This window comes from Primulina eburnea, chromosome 10 (assembly GCF_022965805.1).
Source record: "Primulina eburnea isolate SZY01 chromosome 10, ASM2296580v1, whole genome shotgun sequence".
NCBI classification, from domain to species: domain Eukaryota; kingdom Viridiplantae; phylum Streptophyta; class Magnoliopsida; order Lamiales; family Gesneriaceae; genus Primulina; species Primulina eburnea.
Genome location: NC_133110.1, coordinates 8,463,163 through 8,479,226, shown reverse-complemented (window position 1 = coordinate 8,479,226; position 16,064 = coordinate 8,463,163). Strand labels below are relative to the sequence as shown.

Here is a 16,064-nt window from a genome sequence, read left to right as displayed (position 1 = left end):
AAATGTCGATCACCACTGTATTGGGATGGAGTAGGGGAAAAATCCATCGTTGGACCCGAACTAATCCAAGAAACAGTGGATAAAGTTGCTATGATCAGGGAGCGATTAAAGGCTGCACAAGATCGACAGAAAAACTGGGCTGACATGAAAAGAAGACCCGTGGAATTTGAAGTTGGAGAGAAGGCATATGTCAAAGTGTCACCCATGAAGGGTGTATTCCGATTCAATAAGGCTGGGAAACTTAACCCCAGATACGTCGGACCATTTGAGATTCTTGAGAAAGTGGGAACACTTGCTTACAAATTATAACTTCCACCCGATATGTCAAGGATCCACAACGTTTTTCACGTATCGCAGTTGAGAAGATATATCTCTGATCCAAGTCACATTCTGGAAGCTGGACCACTTCTGGCGGAGAGTAATCTAAATGAAGAGCTGAAATATGAAGAGATTTCGATTCGAATTGTGGATCACAAAGACCAAGTACTGAGGCGACGAACTATTCCATATGTCAAGGTACAATGGTCCAACCACACCGAAAGAGAAGCTACTTGGGAGTTGGAAGAAAAGATGCGAACACAATATCCCTATCTCTTTGAAGATCAAGTATAGCCAAGTTTCGAGGACGAAACTTTTCATAAGAAGGGAGGGATGTGAGAACCCGAATTTTCAGCAGCTAGCAACTTCAGTAGCAAATGAAAATTCCAGCAGAAGCTAGCAATTCCAGCATCAAGCTAATATTTCAGAAGTTTATATTTTCCAGCAGACATGTATTTTCCAGCAGACAGAATCCAGCAGCAGAAGAGCGAGAAAGCTATAGAACAAAGAAGCAGCAGACAATTACCAATTCAGCCATGACTTGTAACTGAAGCATTTAAACGGAATAAAGATTGTTAATGGCAGATTATGGCCATTAATAGGGAGCCTAACAGTCAGATTGTGGCCTATAAATAACACATCAAGTCTCTGAAATGGGTTACACAAGATTTGAGAGTATCACTTAAATTTCGAGTTAAGAGATAGTGCCTTTGTCAAGCAGCAAAATCCAGTAGCGAGAGCAGCTAAATTCCAGTAGACTTCAACCGAAACTTTATAGCAAATCAAGTAAGTGGGCTTATGTATAAATATCTTGAAAACCCGTTTGATGATTTCGGTTTCAAAGCAAAGTATATTCTCGATTTCTGATATCTGATTTTGAAGCACTGAAACTTGGTGAACTAATGGTAGGAATATATATTCTGAACATTACTGAATTCTGATTACTGATTATTGGCCTCACCCCTTAGAGGAGAGAACATATAGGGGACTGATATCAGTTTAGCCATGAAATTCACGAACGTGCTCAGTGCTTACTTGTTAAACTTCTGATTACTGAATACTGATTACTGATTACTGATTTCTGAATACTGATTCCTGTTCTGAAAGTAAGAGTTTCTATATATTCTTGAAATACTGTTCTGTATTAAAATGATTTTCGAAAACTGGGAGTTATTCCCGCTCCTGCTTACTGAGTGACAATAATATCACTCACCCACCAAACACATCTCAGATAAGAGTACTGAAGAAATGTTAGAGGAAGAGTAACAGATCCAGTTCTGGGGCTGGTGAAGAAGACTGTTGTTCTCGGTTTATGTTTATTTTTATTCCGCTGCATCTGTTAAGATACTGTAATATTTGGTTTTACATTTCCGCTGTAAAACATCAGTATTCGAGTTGTAACAGACAATTGATTTATTTCGTATTATGTATAAAAGACTGGTTTATGAGATTCTGTACTTCTGAGGCTTGTTGTTTTCGAATGTAATATTTGAGAGCAACGCCGGTGTCAACCCACCCCCGTCTCGGGGCGTGACATTGTCAGTAGTCGATTCACAGTTTTAATATGATAACTTTTTTTTTAAGGTTCTCTTTCACTATAATACTAAGGATATGATTTAAGATGTTATTGTTCTATGAATATAATAGGTAATTTTGCCAAAGAAATAGAGCTTGTCAACATGCATGTTTCCATGCATTTGGTGCCACGACATTAACTAACACGGTGTTCTGATCTCCATATGTGTTGCACCTCCACCCACCATGTAATGACCCTTTTATTCATATGCAATAACAAGAAAATCTCTGAAATTTCCTCTTTTCTCTGAAATCTGAACAAAACAAATCATGATATCACCACATTGTTTATGTAATAACTGATTTTGGGATTTATAACTACGTCGGCCATGAACGAGAGTCTACCCCAGTCGGGCTCGGAGCCCCCATACGTCTGCCATATCTTTAATCAGATCAACACGAGAGGTTTACTGTTTGGACAAGATCCGTTGAGTTGTTCGGTTCCAGCTTTGTTGCTGCAATTGTCTCTTTTTTCAGTTATATCTCGTACAGTACACTTCCTTCTCAAGCCACTTGGCCAACCCTTGATTGTCGCACAAATTCTTGTAGGTTCCATCTCGCATTTGAAATGTTTCGATTCTGCCATTTATTATAAATTTTGGGAATGCCCTTTTACGTACGATCTTTCCAGTCCATCGCCAGCAATTTATTCTGTTTAATTCATCAGCTGGATGAAATTGTTTATGTTACTTTGGTTTTGAACATTCTGAACTACGAAAAATTGTGGAATTGTTGACAAAACAGTTATGGACGGATTGCTAATTTTGGATGATTTTCATTGACCAGATGTCTAGAGTTTAAATTTGTGAGATAACTTTCTTTTTCTGATGGCGCACTGATATAAATCTGTTGTTTATCAATCATGCTTGTGAATGCATTTCAGTACTTTTTACGAAATTTTCAACTTCATACTGTACAACTAATAACACTAAATATTGATGATAATATGCGGATTGCTAATTCTCTGTTCCAATGTGCAGAGTGGTGCAATATTGGGGCCATCAGGTTTTGGCCGCAATCTGACTTTTTTGGCTGAAGTGTTCCCAAGAAAAGCTAGACTGGTGCTAGACACCATGTCGATTTTTGGTTTCACGATCTTTATTTTTCTCATTGGTGTGAAAATGGACTTATCCATGGTTGTGAGATCTGGTAAAGTGGCATTAGCTGTGGGAATTTTAGGGTTTTTCGTTCCTTTCGTACTTGCTGGCTTAGTCTCCTTTGTCCTTGATAAGTTTTTGTTGTTGGATCATGACGTATACAAAGCACTTCCGCATGTAGTATCTATGGTATCCATGACTGCCTTTCCTGTTATAACCTGCTTTCTTGATGAACTCAAGATTCTTAATACAGAGATTGGACGGTTAGCTTCTTCGTCATCAGTTATCTGTGATATCTGCCTATGGTCTGTGATGTGTATAAAGTTTGCAGCACAATTAGCCAAGACAAATTCAATAACAGTAATCATAGGTTCGTTTTTATCAGCTGGATTATTTATCGTTTTTGTAATATATATGATTCGTCCAGCTGCTTTTTGGGTAATCAGAAATACTCCAGAACCGAGACCCGTGAAGGAAATATATATTTTTCTAGCTCTTGTCATATTGATGAGCTGTGCATTTGTCGGTGAAGTTATTGGCATTCATGCCACAACTGCATCCTTAGTTCTAGGCTTGGTTATTCCTGATGGGCCACCATTAGGAGCTGCATTGGTGGAGACCCTTGATTGCTTCGTTTCTGTGATGCTCTTGCCACTCTTTTTCACTGTTTCTGGATTGCAAATGGATGTTTTCTCCGTAAATTTTACAAATGTTGGGGTAATACAGTTGGTTGTTTTTGTTGCATTTGTCGGGAAGATTCTGGGATCTATGTTGCCTCTTGTATTTTCTAGGATGCCATTTCGTGATGCACTTTCCCTTGGACTGATCATGAACACAAAAGGCATTGTTGAACTTGCCTTCTTGAATGACATCAAGAACCAAGAAGTAAGTCTAGCTCCATGTGTTCTTTGTCTTTCAATTTGTTTTACAATCACGATTGTGTAAACAAGTATTTCACACAAATGTCAAGATTATGTTCAAATGAAAATAATTTTCTCTCTTCTATATTTTGTTTCAGATTCTTTCTGAGGAAATTTATACCATTATGATCATTTCAGTGGTCGCTGTAACCGGAGTAATCTCATTTGTTGTGAAAGTTCTTTATGATCCTTCAAGTAGGTTCGTTGCTTACAAGAGAAGAACTATTCTACATTGCAGAGACAATGATGAATTGAGGATACTTGCATGTGTACATAGCCAAGAGCATGTTCACTCCATTATCAGCCTCCTTCAATTAGCTAATCCCACAAAAGCGTCTCCGATTAATTTGGTCGTCCTACATCTTGTAAAGCTAACAGGTCGTGCATCTTCTCTACTTGTAGCTCACAAACAACACGACAAGCCTTGTCGTAATCCTACTCAGTCCGAACATATTTTTAATGCATTCAGAAATCTTGAACAACAAAAACCTGAGTTTTTCTTATTGGAATGCTATAAAGGCATCTCCCCTTACAAGACAATGTATAACGATGTTTGTTCCCTAGCTCTGGAAAAGAGAACCATTCTCGTTATTCTTCCATTTCACAAGCAATCGATCTCACAGGGAAGGGTGGAACCATCCTTTGCGTATAGACATCTTAATAAAGTTGTGCTCGAGAAGGCTCCTTGTTCAGTTGGAATTCTCATTGATCATCAAGATCTGAAATCCCGATATGTTAATTCACAGAAACCAGAATATCGAGTGGCAGTACTTTTCTTTGGTGGTGCGGATGATCGAGAAGCATTAGCCTATGCACTAAAGATGTCAGATAATACCATCATAAGGTTAACTCTTATACGATTTTTGGCTTCGGGCATGACTGAAATTGTTGCAGGCACTGAAAGAAGCAAAATGTTGGATGCTGATATTCTAAACAATTTCAAGCAAAGAACTCAACAAACCGAGAGAATAGCATACAAGGAGAAGATGGTAACAAGTGGAACAGGGGTAATAACATTAGCTAGATGGGTGGCAAATGCTTGCGATCTCGTTTTGGTTGGAAGGCGCCATGGGGAATCACCTATTATACTTCAGCTAGCAGAATGGAACAAGCATGGGGAATTGGGAGCAATTGGAGAAATTCTAGCTGCCTCGGAATTTAAAAGCGATACTTCAATTTTGGTGGTACAGCAGCAGACAAGATTATGGGGACTCAAAGACCCTGAGGAGTCTACACATTTAAGAAGAATCAAGTTATAGAGTATAGCATGTGATTAGATTGCATACAAGAATAACAAATGACGGGCATTATGAACTTCGATTGCTAACAAAAAGAACAACTTAGACAAAATTTTCCTTTCTACATATTCTGTACGGTACGAGCAACAGGGAAAACAGAGGAAAATATTTGTTGAGTTTTATCTGTTGCTCATATTCTGCTTATGTTACTTTAAATTTACTACGGTCATAGTCAGACTAGTAATGCAAACTGCAAATAATAGTCCATCACGCAAATCATTCCCATTACTTATAACCACATGATGCATGATGATCCCATTTGAAAGTAGTTAATTGATGTAATGTAACAGCTTATAAATGAGTTCTATTTTGAGTAAACTAGAAAAGTGCATGTGCGTTGCACGTGGAAACGATTTTATTTGAGATAAAATTAGTTGATATAATAAATAAAAATGAAATTATATTTTTTATAAATTCATATTCGTTACATATATGAAATTTACATGTTTTCACATGTTTATTTTAAATAATATACTTTTTGTTATGTAATTTGTTTGTTATTTCTGTGTACATGTCAAGTTTTAATAACAAGTACGGATATCGTCCGACAAAACTTGATATATTACAAATCTACGTTAAAAACAATTCTTTAATTAACTTGAACAAAAACTTGAATAAATTAATAAACTAAATTGAAATTAAAATAAAAGGATGTAACAAACACAATTTAAATAATTTAAATTAAAATAATTAATAAACGACTGTTCAAATATCGGTTAATGCACATATCAATTCTTAAGCAATGCTTTTGAAGGAATTCATTATTTTATCAATATACTATGTCAAATTATATTTAACTAATTCAACAGTATACAATAACCAATTGTCCTTTTGTTATTTAATAATTGCAATTGCAACAATGAATGGTGGATTTCTCTAGTTTTCGTTTTTTAGTCTATGACTATCAGCATGTACGCAATCTCATATGTTGTTAGGACCGGCTAGATGTTTAGATGGGGTGAATGAATACCTATTAAAACTTTCGGTATTATTGGTTTGAGCTAAAAAAAAATACCATCGCTTTATCTCAACTCAGTTGAGTTACAAGTCAACAAGGTAAAATATATGCGCAGAAAAAGAATCGTGTTCAAATTTGAACCAAATAGATACTAACACGATAATCGGTAGATGCAGTTATCCCAATGCCAAAAATATTCATGATGTTCAGTAGTTTTTCGTTGATGAAAATACTGTTAAACAACCAATTCAAGCTGATTTTGATGGAGAAAATGGAGAAGAAATGCAGCATCCTTTGGAGAATGCATAATCTGTAGAGTACAAACAGCAATCAATAATCAATCAACATATTTCAGTCAATGAGACAGAAAATGAACAAAGATCTCAACGATTTAGAAGAAGAGTAACATGGATGACAAATTATGAAGTAACTTGTAATAACCAAATTGAAGATTAATTTGTTCATTTTGCTCTATTTTCATATTGTGATCCAGTAGCTTTCGAAGAAGGTGTCAAAGAATCAAAATAGCAAAAGGCAATGGATGCTGAAATCACATCCATCGATTTAAATAAAACTTGGGAACTCATCGAGCTTCCAAAAGGTCAAAAAACGATGTGTGAAGTAAATTTACAAGAGTAAATTGAAAGAAAATGGAAAGCCGACAAATTCAAGGCACCGTTGGTAGCAAAAGATTACAAACAAGAGTTTGGAGTCGGTTATAAAGAAATATTTGCTCAGTTGCAAGACATGATACGATCAGATTGGTAATTGTCTTAGTAGCACAATATTCATGGTCTATCTTCTATTTGGTTGTGAACGTTCTTACATGGAGACTTGGAAGAATATATATGTATCCATCAACCTCCTTGTTATATTAAGTTGGAAATGAGCATAAAGTGTATAAATTGAAAAAAAACTTTGTATGGGCTTAAGCAAGTCCCACGAGTTTAGAATAGTCGAATTGAGACTTATTTTTTAAGGTATGTTTTCAAAAAAGTCCATATGAGTATAAACTTTGTACAAAATTGAAGATGAATGAAAAATCTCATTGTTTGTTTATATGTTAATGATCTTATATTATCTGAAAATGATAGTGTCATGTTTGAAAAATTTAAGAAGTCCATGATGGTTGAGTTTGATATATAGGATCTTGGCAAGATGCATCATTTTCTTGGTATGAAGTAGTTCAATCTACTTATGAGATTTTTTCACAAAAGAAACGTGTTCAAAAAGTTTTGTGCAGATTTAATATGAAGAAATGCAATTCTGAAAGTACTCCCATAGACTATAGTTGAAGCTAACAAAAATTTATGAAGGAAAGAAGATTGACAACACATTTTACAACCAAATTGTTAGAAGCTTAATGTATTTGACAACAACAATGTCGGATATTATGTATTCTTTCAGTCTAATAAGCAGATACATTGAGAATCCTACAGAAATGCATTTTTAAGCTGTTAAGAAGATTTTATGATGCCGACAACGAACACAAGAACTTGGTCTCTACTATAAGAAAGGAGAAAAATCAGATTTGAAGGAGATCGAGATGATAGAAAAAGAACTTAAGGATATGATTTTTTCTTAGATCAAGCGGTTGTTCCATGCACTTCGAAGAAACAATCAATTGTTACTTTATCAACCATTGAAGCTAAATTCGTTGCATCAACTTCACGTGCATATCAAGCTATTTGGTTGAGAAAAATTCTTGAAGAGCTTAAATTCAAGAATCATGATCTTTTTGTAATTTATTATGATAGTAGTTCAGCCATAAAACTATCAAAGAATCTAGTTCTCCGTGGAAGAAGCAAGCTCATTGATGTGAAATATCAATTTTAAGTGACCTCACAAAGAATGAAACAATTGATCTTATCTATTGCAAAAGTGAAAACCAAGCAGCTGACATGTTTACACAGTCCCTAGAACTGCCTGCATTTCATAAACTAAGGGAGCTACTTGGTATTAGCACACTACAAAACAAATTTGAGGGATGATGTTCTTATTAAGCCGATGTTTACCTTATCGGTTTAAGGGAAATATTATTAAATTGTTAAAGGTTTGTCGAAATAATTAGTTATCTGTCTTGTCAAATAAAGTCTGTTAGTCATTGTTTATTATTAACAAAGTATTACAGAAAATAATTATCTTAGCATATTTGTTATTTCATGATTTAATGGTCAAATATTGTTGCTAATTTTATGGGTTTTTTCATATGTGTATTTGCATATAAAAGACTCATTGCTGAATAAATAAAATATATAGCAGAAAACAAAATTCTTCTCTTTGTTTGATTTATATATTATTCTCTGAACCACTAACCACAAATCTATATGTTCATTTAACTTGAAGTTTGAAAAATACAGTTCGAACCATTTTTGCTTATAAAACGTATATGTTTATGTGGCTTGCAGTTTAAAAATTAAGTTTTAACTATTTTTTGTTATGAAACATAGAAAATATACCTTTAAAAAATATTAATAGTAGCCTACTTTTTCATGTGAAAGAATGCATAATAAAAAAATATGTAAAAAATATTAATAGCATTCAACTTTTTATTTGAAATAATGCATAGTTATGTATCAATTAAAAAAATAAATAAACTAAATTAAATTAAAAAAAATATATCAATTATTAACTAATAATTGAGAAAATAATGCATAATGATGTATCAATCTATCAATTAAATAAATTAACTTTATTTAACTTGAAGTTTAAAAAATTAAGTCTGAACCTCAAACTAAAAATTAATATGTTCATTTAACTTAAATTTTAAAAAATTAAGAACATACATTAATCATATATAAATCAATCAAATCAACAAACATTAGAGCAATATAATATGAGTATGTTTATTTTAATAAGCCGGTGAAATCACAATACATTATTATTATTACAAATAATAAAGAACTAAAATTATTCACATCGTGATGACCTCACAATTATTTCAAATACAATAAAGCACCAACATCTACAAATATTTATTTAAGCTAAATTTATATATTGAAACCACATCCAAATCAAATATTAGATCACCAAAAATGTATGGATGAGTGCTATAGATAAATATAAATGAGATAATGACATATTTATATATTCATTTAACTTTAAGCTAAAAAAGTTAAGTATGAATCATTTTTTGTTAAAAAAATAGAAAATATATTATAGGTTTAAAAAATACTAACTACAAATTTATATGTTTATTTAACTTGATGTTTAATAAATACATTTTAAATTATTTTTGGTTATAAAATATATATGCTTATTTAATTTGAAGTTTGAAAAATTAAGTCTGAACCGCTAACAAAAAATTTATATGTTCATGTAACTTGAAGTTTAAAAAATTAAGTCCTTACTATTTTTGGTTATAAAACATAAAAATTATATTAAAAAATAAAAAAATTTATTGTAGGTTTAAAAAATACTAACCATAAATTTATATATGTGTTCATTTAACTCCAAGTTTTAAAAATAAATGTTGAACTATTTTTAGGTATAAAACATATATGTTTTTTTTAACTTGAAATTTTAAAAATTAAATCCGAACCGCTAACCAAAAATTTTTTTGTTTATGTATTTGAAGTTTAAAAAAACATAGAAAATATATTTAAAAAATAAAAAATATATTGTAGGTTAAAAAAATACTAACCATATATTTATATGTTCATTTAAATTGAAGTTTAAAAAATAAAGTTTGAACAATTTTTAGTTATAAAACATATATGATTTTTTAATTTGAAGTTTAAAAAATTAAGTCCGAATCGCTAACCAAAAATTTATTTAACTTGAAGTTTAAAAAATTAAGTCCGAACCGCTAACAAAAAATTTATATGTTCATGTAATTTGAAGTTTAAAAAATTTAGTTCGAATCATTTTTTGTTATAAAACATAGAAAATATTTTTTAATGTATTTTCTATGTTTTAATATAAAAAATTAAGTTCGAATCATTTCACTTGAAGTTTAAAAAATAAATTTTGAACTATTTTTAGTTATAAAACATATATGTTTTTCTTTTACTTTGAAGTTTTAAAAAATTAAGTCCGAATCGCTAACCAAAAATTTATATGTACATGTAACTTGAAGTTTACTAACCATAAAATTATATGTTCATTTAAATTAAATTGAAGTTTAAAAAATAAAGTTTGAAATATTTTTATTTATAAAACATATATGTTTTTTAAATTAAAGTTTAAAAAATTAAGTCCGAACCGCTAACAAAAAATTTATATGTTCAGGTAACTCGAAGTTTAAAAAAATTAAGTCCGAACCATTTTTTATTATAAAGTTTAGAAAATATATTGATGTAAAATAATACATAGTAAAATAAAATGTATTAATTAAACAAATTAGGTAATTAGATAAGAAAATTGAAAAGTCAACTAAATAAATAAATAAGACATTAATTAAGTAATAGTTGGAAAATGGTAACCAAGCAAATTCACAATTCAAACTCATATATTTATAATAGTATGTAGATAATCTATACTGTATTATTATTATTAGATCAAGTATGAAATCTTTAGAATAATTATCAACTAAAATATTTAATTTCATAATTAATTTTTTTGTCCTACAAAATACCTACTCAAGTTACTTCATATTTTACATTAAAAAAATCTAAACAAAACTTTCCTTTTAAATCGAACAACTGTTTTAAATTGAAAATAATTTCGTGTTAATGATTTAATATTATTTGATCGAACTAAAAATAATAACAACACATGCGATGCGTGTGCATCTTTTACTTAAAAGATTTAAAAGGAAAGTTTTGTTTAGATTGTCAATAGATTCGCAATCTGTGAACAAAGTCATCAAACTAGAAGGGAAAACGAATGACCAATTCAATTTTACCATAATCACAACAAAATGAGGGCGACTCAAATTCGAATTTCTTTGCACTGCAAAAACGAGAGAAGACAAAGGGGCTAACAAATGTTGGTTGGAAACAACTGAAACCGGAAAAGCTACATAGAAAACGTAAATCAGGGTTTATTTCATCCTATCTGAAAGGAATATTTTATTCCTTTATTATTTTGCTAAATTGATATTATCAATTTATGATTTTGCCTTTCTAGATTATCAAATATTGCTTCATTTAATTTAAATGATAATATCTTGGTTTACTTATTTGTAGATTATCAGATCTTGCTTTATTTATCTATAGATATTATAGTATTTGTTTTTAATATGATTTGTATCTCCAAGATATTTTATCTTTATTTGAAAGTGTTTTTTATCTAATGAAAATCTTGTTTCCATATTTTGTAGGACACTTTTATGGAATAAATTTTAGGTCAAACTATTGGTATAAATATGGATACCCTTGCAGCCGTATAGTGGGGTTTTTGGAGAGGAGAGAGTTGGACTAGGAAGCTTTTCACATAGAAGAAATTACAAAAGTCCAACATATATTTACTCTACATTTTTATGTGATCGGGTTGTCACTTTATTGTGTAGGTGCTGAAGTTTTGTGTGATTGTGGATCACTTTGTTGTGAAGAGAAGCTGCTGGAGTTTTTGGGAGTCTTCGGGAAGGTCGGCAGAGGAGTTCTTACATAGAAGAATATACGAAAGCCGAGCCTATTTTTGATGAGAAGTTTTCGTGTGATCGATTGATCACTTTGCAACGCAGAAAGCTGCTGGAGCATTTTCTGAACACACAAGTTCAGTATTGGAGATTTTCGTGTGAAGTGTTTGAGTGATTGATTCACAGATTTTCCGTGTTGCCGATTGGTGTTGCCAACACTCGGAGACAACACTGACGCAGAGTGTTGGACGAAGAGTGGTTGTGTTTGTTTTAAGCAATACGTTTTTATTTTATGCATCTAGTTTTTATGTGGTTTATTTTGATGCATTTTTAATCCTTGGAGTGTCAAGGAATTTGGTTTTGTTTTCTCACTAGTATTGTTTTTGTGTAAACGATTTACATAATTTTTCTAGTGAATTTTTTGCCATGAGGCATCGCACAAGTATTCGTACTTGTGCATAATTTAAATCTGGTGTTAATTTATTAAAGTTATATTTGTGTGTTAAATACTTAACTTCCGCTGCCGTGTTGTGTACAGTGTTGACAACACCGGACACAACACTAACTTCTGATACACACATTATAATAATGTTTTTATATTTATTTCCTGCACAACAACAATTCCTTACAAGCGGTATCAGAGCCAACGCTTGATACACTAAGTGATTGATTCTGGTTTATTGTTGTTTTTGTTTGCAGGAAACTTTATAGAATCTCAATGGACGTTCTGTCTACAAACACTGCTGTTTTGAAGGAAAAATGCCGGCTGCAAGTCAACCCGCACGGTGTTGCCTCTGGTGTTGCAACACCGGGCCGCAACACCACTTCAAAATCCTTGTGTCTCAATGCTAAATCTCACGGTGACTCAGGTAATCATGAAATTCAGGATAATGATTCTGATGAACTCACATTTGAATGTGTGCAGGCTATGTATGAGGAGCTATACGAAGATTGGATCAAAAGAAATAAAATAAATTCCATCCTCTCTAAGGATAATGCTGATCTGAAAGAATCTGTGTCTCGACTTGAAGTTGTGCTTAGCAAGAAGGATCTTGAATTGTGCAAAGTCAAGGAGGAGCTTGAGAAGGCCTCAAAGACTCTTGCAAAATTCAACTCAAGTTCGTCAAAACTTGACTCAATGCTAACTATGGTAAAGGACACCATAACTGGTCTTGGATATGTTGAAAGCACATATGAACATGGTGAAACTTCCGATTCTAAATCAAAATCAACCATGTTTGTAAAGGCAAGCGAAGATTGCTCTGTCCCCTTAACAGTGAAACCTCCCATGAACACTCTGTCAATCTCAAAGCAAGCCTTGGAACAAATGCTGAAACAAAACAGAGCTTCCTCTTCTCATTTGAAAGTTGACCCGCCAGTGAAGATGCCACAAACCAAGAAGCAAGTGTCAATTTCCAAACCAAAGCAAAGAAAGCGACATTTTATCTGCCACTACTGCTATAAGCCTGGGCACATCAGACCCTTCTGCTACAAACTAAGAGACGACTACCTGAATTGGAAATCAAATCGGGTGTTGCCCACAGTGTTGTCCAACACCAAGCGCAACACCGCGGTCAAGAAATCTTCCACAAGGAAAGTTTGGGTACCTAAAACTGTTATTCGATGCAATATCATTTATACTTCTTTAAAAACTAACATTGCAGGTGCATGGTACTTCGACAGTGGGTGCTCACGCCACATGACCGGATTTAAAGAACACCTCACAGATTATGTTGAAATAAAAAGTGGGCGTGTAACCTATGGTGGTGGTTCTAAAGGAAGAATTGTAGGCAAAGGAACCTTGAACGTTGATGGGCTTCCTGAACTTCACAATGTTCTACATGTTGAAGGACTTAACTCAAACTTAATAAGCATAAGTCAACTTTGTGATGATGATTTACATGTTAAGTTCAATAAAAATAACTGTGAAGTTTTTAATGATGCCAATGTTTGTGTAATGTCAGGTACTCGTTCAGCTGACAATTGTTATCAATTGGGAGAAGGTGATGGTTGCCGAAGTGCCAAGGTGAGTGAATTAGACGTATGGCATCAAAAACTGGGACACGTGAGTATCAATACCTTGAAGAATCTGCGTAAGTTTGATGCTGTGAGAGGTATGCCCAATTTAAATTTAGGTGTTGTGTATGTCTGTGGTCCATGCCAGAAAAGTAAACAAACCCGTGTTGCGCACTCAGTGTTGCAACACTTTGGGACAACACAGTGCCTTGAACTTTTGCATATGGATATACTGGGTCCAATGGATGTTGAGAGCTTGGGTGGTAAGAAATATTCGTTTGTTTGTGTTGATGATTTTTCGCATTTTACTTGGGTAAGTTTTCTTAGAGAAAAATCTGATACATTTGATGCTTTTAAGAAGTTGCATGCTAGGATAACAAATCTGTTTGATATGAGGGTGGTTAAAATAAGAACCGATCATGGTGAGGAGTTTGAAAATTCTCATTTTATTTCTTTGTGCCATAAGAAAGGTATCACTCATGATTATTCATCTCCGAAGACCCCTCAAAAAATCGGCATAGCTGAAAGGAAAAATCGAACCCTCCTAGAAATGGCTCGGGTCATGCTTAGTTCTAAGAATGTGTCAAAATGTTTTTGGGCCGAAGCTTTAAATACAGCATGTCACATTTCCAACCGTGTTTATTTAAGGAGTGGTTCTACAATGACCTCATATGAGATTATAATGGGAAGAAAACCAAACCTTAAATATTTTCATATTTTTGGATGTGTAGGTTATGTGTTGAATGATAGAGATCATCTAGCTAAATTTGATTCAAAAAGTGTTAAATGTCTCTTTCTTGGATACTCTACTAATGGCCGTGCTTATCGTGTATTTAATCTGAGAACTAGGACTACAATGGAATCAATTAACGTTGTGTTTGATGATCTTGCTGATCTAACATTTAAAACACCGGAGGCTGATGTAGAAGAATGGCTGGATATAAGTGAGGAACTGACCAGAAACAGTGTTGAGTCCGGTGTTGAGACCAGTGAGGCAACACCAAGCACAACACCGCCTCTGAACCGAACAGAAACTGTGGATAATGACAACAATGATAATGATGATGTGGTGATTAATTGTGAAAGAGAAATTCCCAGCAAGATTCAGAAGAATCATCCATCATCACAAATCATTGGTGAATTACATGATGGTGTGCAAACAAGAAACAAAGAAAAGGTGGACTACCGCAAAATGATTGGTTTAATCTGCATGAGCTCCACGTTTTCCCAGTCTATGTCAGTCAACCTAAGGGATTTGAAGATCCTCACCACGTGGATCATGTCTACAAATTGAAGAAGGCCTTGTATGGAATGAAACAGGCTCCACGGGTATGGTACGGTAGGTTAGCTGACAATCTGATAAACTTGGGCTTCAAACGAGGTGAGGTTGATAAAACCCTTTTCATTCAAAAACTGAAATCTGATATTTTGATCTGTCAAGTATATGTAGATGATATTATTTTCGATTCTTCATCTCAAATACTTGTGAATAACTTTGTGGATTGCATGTCATCACAGTTCAAAATGAGCATGGTAGGAGAACTAAATTTCTTTCTTAGATTACAAGTTAAGCAATTACATGATGGTATATTGTGACAACTCAAGTGTTATAGACATTTCTAAGAATCCTATTCAACACTCTCGAACAAAACACATAGACATAAGACGTCACTTTATTCGAGATTTGGTTGAAAAATGCGTAATTCGACTGGAATTTGTTAGGACTGAGAATCAATTGGCTGATATATTCACGAAACCTTTGGATTTTGAGAGATTTTCCAATCTTTGGAAATCTCTCAGCATGTGTGTACTTTAAAAGAAAAACATTTGTTCAGTGTTGTCAGTGGTGTTGCCAACACCAGAGACAACATCCGTTTGTGCATGACCATTACTAGGATATTAGGCATACTGCATATTCATAATCATCCTATTTATTTGTGCAATGACTGAACAGTGAAGGCAAATTTCTGAAAGTTACCCTGAGTGTTCATACTTCCAATCGTATGTTGATAAATAGATTTTGCTCAAATCCAAGGCATTGAGTAGTTGAGGACATTCATGAAAATCGTGATCTTGTCTAAAGTGAAAAGATGACTTGGAAAATGTGAGCAAAAGGAGAAAAACAGAAAAGAGGTAAATAAAAAAAATTGTTTAGAAGAAAATGGAAAAAGCTACCTAGAGTAGTCCATTGAAGACCGTTCTTCTAGTGTGGGAGCTATCACTTCTAAGTAAAAAATAATAATGGAAAAAGCTACCTAGGGGAGTCCATTGAAGACCGTTCTTCTAGTGTGGGAGCTACCATTTCTGATCAAAATAAAATTTTATGGAAGTTTGAATAAAACTCAGTGGTGTTGCCAACAC

At 33.2% G+C, this 16,064-nt stretch overlaps 1 protein-coding gene across 1 annotated transcript; it reads left to right on the top strand.

Moving 5' to 3' along the window:
- The first annotated feature begins 2,127 nt into the window (after nt 1–2,127).
- Nucleotides 2,128–5,272, top strand: LOC140803705 (cation/H(+) antiporter 15-like). The gene is made up of 3 exons (XM_073159597.1): nt 2,128–2,438; nt 2,874–3,875; nt 4,009–5,272. The coding sequence occupies exons 1-3, from the start codon at nt 2,223–2,225 to the stop codon at nt 5,167–5,169; spliced, it is 2,379 nt and encodes a 792-aa protein (XP_073015698.1). The 5' UTR covers nt 2,128–2,222; the 3' UTR covers nt 5,170–5,272.
- Nucleotides 5,273–16,064: the final 10,792 nt, after the last annotated feature.

What these genes read in the sequence shown, in the direction of transcription:
- LOC140803705 (XM_073159597.1), top strand. Translation starts at nt 2,223, where the DNA reads ATGAACGAGAGTCTACCCCAGTCGGGCTCGGAGCCCCCATACGTCTGC. An exon ending in TGATTGTCGCACAAATTCTT is followed by an intron (nt 2,439 to 2,873) that starts GTAGGTTCCATC and finishes TCCAATGTGCAG; the next exon opens with AGTGGTGCAATATTGGGGCC. An exon ending in ATGACATCAAGAACCAAGAA is followed by an intron (nt 3,876 to 4,008) that starts GTAAGTCTAGCT and finishes ATTTTGTTTCAG; the next exon opens with ATTCTTTCTGAGGAAATTTA.